Source organism: Durio zibethinus, chromosome 28 (genome assembly GCF_047325235.1).
Source record: "Durio zibethinus cultivar Kanyao isolate XHJ-2024 chromosome 28, ASM4732523v1, whole genome shotgun sequence".
Classification (NCBI taxonomy): Eukaryota; Viridiplantae; Streptophyta; class Magnoliopsida; order Malvales; family Malvaceae; genus Durio; species Durio zibethinus.
In genome coordinates, this window is record NC_143189.1 from 14764281 (window position 1) to 14769807 (window position 5527).

The 5527-nt window shown below is 35.2% G+C and overlaps 1 protein-coding gene across 1 annotated transcript; it reads left to right on the forward strand.

Moving 5' to 3' along the window:
• The first annotated feature begins 630 nt into the window (after window positions 1-630).
• Window positions 631-5527, forward strand: LOC111281048 (tyrosine--tRNA ligase 1, cytoplasmic-like). The gene is made up of 10 exons (XM_022868608.2): window positions 631-788; window positions 882-1029; window positions 1564-1850; window positions 1949-2045; window positions 3000-3105; window positions 3194-3276; window positions 3396-3541; window positions 3750-3855; window positions 5077-5136; window positions 5266-5527. The coding sequence occupies exons 1-10, from the start codon at window positions 694-696 to the stop codon at window positions 5284-5286; spliced, it is 1149 nt and encodes a 382-aa protein (XP_022724343.2). The 5' UTR covers window positions 631-693; the 3' UTR covers window positions 5287-5527.

Here is a 5527-nt window from a genome sequence, read left to right on the forward strand (position 1 = left end):
ATTAGAAGTAAAGACCTGAGTTATCTTTGATAATGCTTAAAAAAGTAGTAAGGAAATAAGAAAGTAGAGAGAAATGTGGAGAGTAGAATACCAATACGTAGGATGAGAGGCATAGTTATACCTGAGGGAAGATGCGATCGGGTCTAAATGACTTGATTAATAGTTAATTGGGTTATATGCAGACATGGCCTGGTTTGAGTTCATGGTAGGTTGACTTTCAATGTGCGAATGATACTTCAGCATAATTATATATGATCAGATGGTTGGTCGTGTCACGGTCCCAAGGAGTCTCGGCCCGTGATAGTTGCGTTGTCCTAACGTGAATTTCGAAGAATTAGATCGACCAACCATTGAGCTTAACTTTAATGACTATAGGATTAATGTAATTAAATGATAAGAAAAGAATATAAGATTAATGTAATTAAATGATAATATTTTTACTCAATTATTTAATTACTTTGTACTTCTAATATTTTTTGACTGAAAATTTTTTAATGAATGAATTTTCTAAAATAAGTTATTAAAGAAGGGTGGCTACTCATCCAACGGTCCGCAATAAAAGCCACCGAATCGAAGGGATGAAATTCACTCGCATTTCGCCAAAAGCATAGAGCTCTCCTACTAGGGCTTAGCAAAATTTGGATTACTCAAGCTTGTAAAGCCTCCGCCGCCGTTGCGATATACTTAAAACCGATGGCGGACCAATCGCCTGCCGACCAGACCCCACCGTCCACCGCCATGCAATCCCTCTCTATCAACTCCCAATCTTCTTCTTCTTCAACTCCACAGTAAGTTATTTCCGTTGGAATTTCAGTCAGTTTTTTTTTTTTGGTTAGTTTTAGATGAGAATTGGTTTTTTTTTTTTTAAATTATGGTTTCAGGTTGAGTGTAGAAGAAAGGTTTAAGATTATACGAAGTGTTGGGGAAGAATGTATTCAAGAGGATGAGCTGTTGAACCTTCTTACCCACAAGCCTGAACCCATTTGCTACGATGGATTCGAGCCTTCTGGCAGAATGCACATTGCTCAGGTATTCTCCTTTTCTTTCATTTCTATAATCTCCGTGGTTTTTTTTTTTGTTCGATTAAATTCTCTCTAAATGTAGAAATTTGATCTTTGAATTGAAATCAATGCTTTGTTGGCTTTAATTAATATGTCAAAGCTAATTATGGATTCATTTATGCCTAACACATTGCATCAAAAGGAAAAAAAAAAAGACAAATTTCATTGCTCTCGTGATTTAATTTCAAAGTTTTAGCTTCCTCTTTGTGGTTTGCTGATTTAATTGGTTTTGAATAAGTACTCTAGATTTTTAGAATATTTCCCTCCTTTTCTTTTTTGATAAATGTATGCTGCTTGCCATACTTGTACTTCATCATCATTTTCAGATCTAACATGCTTCTGTCATGGACAATGTTTACTCATATCATGTATCCAGGATGAGATTGTGGCAACTTTTCTTCTGTTATGATGTCATTGTAGAATATAATTTGAGTTTGGCTGTTCTTTTTTATGTTTTCTCCCTCTTCCATTGAAATTTATTGTTTTATTTGCCTGTAAACAGGGAGTCATGAAGACGATAAATGTTAACAAACTGACTTCTGCCGGATGTAGAGTAAAAATTTGGATTGCAGATTGGTTTGCACAGCTAAACAATAAAATGGGTGGTGACTTGAAGAAAATCAAAATAGTTGGACAATATTTGATTGAAATCTGGAAGGCGGTTGGCATGGATCTAAATGGAAAGGTTGAATTCTTGTGGTCTTCGGACGAAATTAACTCCAGGTCATCAGAGTACTGGCCACTTGTGATGGATATAGCCCGCAGAAACAAGCTTCCCAGGATAATGAGGTGGGGGATAATAAAATTTTGATCTTTTTCTCTGTTCTTTTCTTACTTTTAGTAGTAATGCTTTGGTTGATTCCACAAACACAATTTGTTCTTTCTAGGTGTTGTCAAATTATGGGCCGTAGTGAGCAAGATGAGTTGTCAGCTGCCCAAATTCTTTATCCATGCATGCAGTGTGCTGACATATTTTTCCTTAAGGTGCTTCTGCTTATGAATGTTATGTTTTTCTGATCCCCAGTCTTTTAGTAAAGAATTTTAGTCAGATATAAATGCAAAGCTTAATGAAAGTGCGAAAGACACTCAGTATCCTGAGTTATTTCTAGTAATTACTCACCTTCTCTCTATTACACTTGCATACTGACGCACTAAAATGTTTGTGTAATATTTTTATCTATGTTAATGACTTATCTGTCAATATTTGTGGTGGCATGCTGTAAAGTGATCCTCTTTTGGTTGGAAAAAAAAAGAAAAAAAGTTTGATGGGCAATTTTGCTGGACCGTTCTCAGTATTGCTTTTGGTCCTTGCATTTGTTACTTTTTTTTCTTTTTAACATTTTTCTCTAGATCAACAAGGGTGACTTTCTGAGAAACTGAATTTTTTATGTTATGAAGTCTCTATTCTGTCCTTGTTGTCAGTTGCTCATTATAGATTAAAATTTATCTCTTAAAATTTGGAAAAATATCAAAATGTATTGTTGAAACTGGATCTATAGTGTGTAGCAGGAATATCTTGACATCAACGATATAAAATCTTAATAGGGGTATTTTCTTTGGGACATCAATGGTTATTTTTTCTAATTGAGAAGTTTCTCTAGGACATCATTCGGCATTGTTTTTTCTCAATGTTATTCTTTGATTCAATTTGTTCCCATCCCGTCAAAATCAAGAAAAGTTTCGAATTCTGATTGAAGTTCCAAATGTACTATAAATTTTCAGCTACAAAACCATGAAAGTTTTAAGTGAAGAACAACCGTTTAGGATCTCCAGCATTTTTGCTATAAATCTCCTTCTGTTTCACTGCAGTGCAATGCTGGATTATCTTTTACAAGCTGTGCCCATGCTTGTTTACATTGTACGTTTTCTGATATATTGTAATGTTAATTTCAAACTTTTATTTATCTAAGGGCAAGTGGAATTACTTTATGTGAACAGGCCGACATTTGCCAGTTGGGCATGGATCAAAGAAAAGTCAATGTGCTTGCAAGAGAGTATTGTGATGACATAAAGAGGAAAAACAAACCAATTATCTTGTCTCATCGTATTGTCCTACTTCAACATCAATTTTGGTTCTTTTGCTTGTTTCTTTTCCTTTTATCTTAGTCGTTCTTGGTTTTCATGACATGCAGATATGCTACCAGGTCTGCAGCAGGGGCAAGAGAAAATGTCCAAGAGTGATCCATCATCGTCAATCTTCATGGAGGATGAGGAGGTAGAATGTCCTTCAGTCTGGGGGACTAATAAGTGGCTGTCTTTCTATCAAAGTACTCAGAAAGAGGATAAAAAGTAACTTGAATCTTGACTGATACTTTCTTGTGATTCATGTCACAGGCAGAAGTGAATGTGAAAATAAAGAAGGCATACTGCCCCCCTAAAATTGTTGAGGCGAATCCATGTTTGGAATATATCAAATACATCATATTTCCATGGTTTAATGAGTTCAGGGTGGAACGCAGTGCAGAGAATGGTGGTGACAAGTTAGTGGTCCAATACCTTTCTTATTCGTTTATATTCCAGCATAAGAATGAATGAGCCACTTTAGAAATTAATACTTACGCTTTCACACTGGAAGTTTGGAAACTCCTTTAACTCACTTTTTTTGTTTAATAAGCCATATTTTTGTAATTTGTCATTATCATACTATTTTGGAGTGGCATGGCATTAATGTATTATCGTTTCATTCAGGATTTTTAAAAATTTTGAGGAGCTTGTTTCTGACTATGAGAGTGGGGAGTTGCATCCTGGTGATTTGAAGCCTGCTCTTTCTAGAGCTTTAAACATGATTCTACAGGTAAGCACATTTTACCTATTTATTTCTGTTAATAACTAGGTAATACCTGAACAAAATGCCCTGTTGCAACTGAGTCAGGTCTCCAGGAGATAACCACTGCGTTATATCTTTTGGTTAAACTCAACAAATTTTAATAGGATAGACTACCTATGCTTGATTAGCTATACCAGGCTTTTTATGAGCATTTATTTTATCCTTGATTTATTCCATTTTTGAGTAGTTTTTTTTGTGCACCTGTTCTCTCTTCTGTAATATAAAGAGGTTTGATATTCGATATCTTGATTTGAATTTTCTTTTTGCCTACTATGGGGTTTTATAATGGGCAGAGATTTGTTGCACTGCATTGCATAAATGCTATAGTCCTGCATCCCAGGACAGCCAAAAATGATGCATGGGACTATGTTGTTATCACTTTGAAGAAATTTTGCTTATGCAGCTATTTGATAAAGAAAACAAAAGGTAGTTAAATTTGTCGAAGAGTTTTAGTAATATGTACTGAAAGAAAGAACACTATTTTTCAAAGTAATGGCTTGACAGACACTAAGTTTACAGTTATTCTCCTTTTCTTTTTTTTTTTTTTTGGTATTTTGTATAATGGAAGATGCACTCTTTTATTTATTTTCTTAGTAACCTGAATGGGAAATTTTTGAATGAATGATTATTCAATTACATTCTGTGTCACTCCCTGATATTGCTGTTTCTTCTTTTCCCATTCTTTCTAGCAAAATGTTGGCAAATTTCTTGGGTAAAACAGGCTCTACAACACAGACTTTTGGCTTGTTGTCATTGTTGCTGTGTTTTATGTATTCGTGTTGGTATTCATGTGGTGCCCCTTATTTGAAAAATAAAGTGTGAGAACTTTTGGCTGCTCATATATTGTATCTGAGGAGTTTTCATTAGGAAAGATAATGCCAATCAGCTTGTCTTAATATTGGTGCCACTGGTTTGAAAAATAAAGTGAACTTGTGGCTGCTCATATAGTGGTTCTGAGGTTTTGTCATTAGGAAGGATAATGCCAATCAGCTTGTCTTAATATTTCTCTAATCAAATATTGAACTGCTGTTCTAACTCCTCAAATATCCTGTCACGGCACTGCAAGATAGTGGGCTTTAACATGTAGAAAATGAGGTTTCTCGTGTTAGCTTGATGATCCTGGCCGAACACCTTATGTTGTTTACTTGCTAGTGAACTAATTTTTTTTAATCTATACTTTATCTACAGCCTGTACGTGATCACTTTAACAAAGATGCCAAGGCCAAGGATTTGCTGAAACGGGTTAAGGTATTGTTGCTTCCTCTTTCAATCGCTGCATTTTAGTTATGATCTTTTCATGGGGCATGCAGCAGTTGACAGGCTGTGCCAGTTTCAGCTTATATGAAGCTTGACTTTTTATTTTTTCCTATCATGCAGAGCTACCGCGTCACCAAGTGATCTGAAGGAGGATGAGTATCAGAACCCACTTCTGCTCAATCGGATTAGTTAAGTATTTTGTATTGTTATATTTACACTCAAATGAAATGTTGCGTGCCCCCATGTTATATAGTGGTTTAAGATATTCACAAACCAAAAGTTTGATTTGGGTATTACTGCCCTTTTTAAAGATTGTATTTTACAGTCGCCATTTTGAAGAGGCATATAATCAATAATACATCCTGGTGAGCAGTTTATGAAA

Coding starts and splice junctions, on each gene's coding strand:
- LOC111281048 (XM_022868608.2), top strand. CDS start 694: ATGGCGGACCAATCGCCTGCCGACCAGACCCCACCGTCCACCGCCATG. Junction 789..881: donor TCTTCTTCTTCAACTCCACA/GTAAGTTATTTC, acceptor TTATGGTTTCAG/GTTGAGTGTAGAAGAAAGGT. Junction 2,046..2,999: donor CTGACATATTTTTCCTTAAG/GTGCTTCTGCTT, acceptor TTATGTGAACAG/GCCGACATTTGCCAGTTGGG.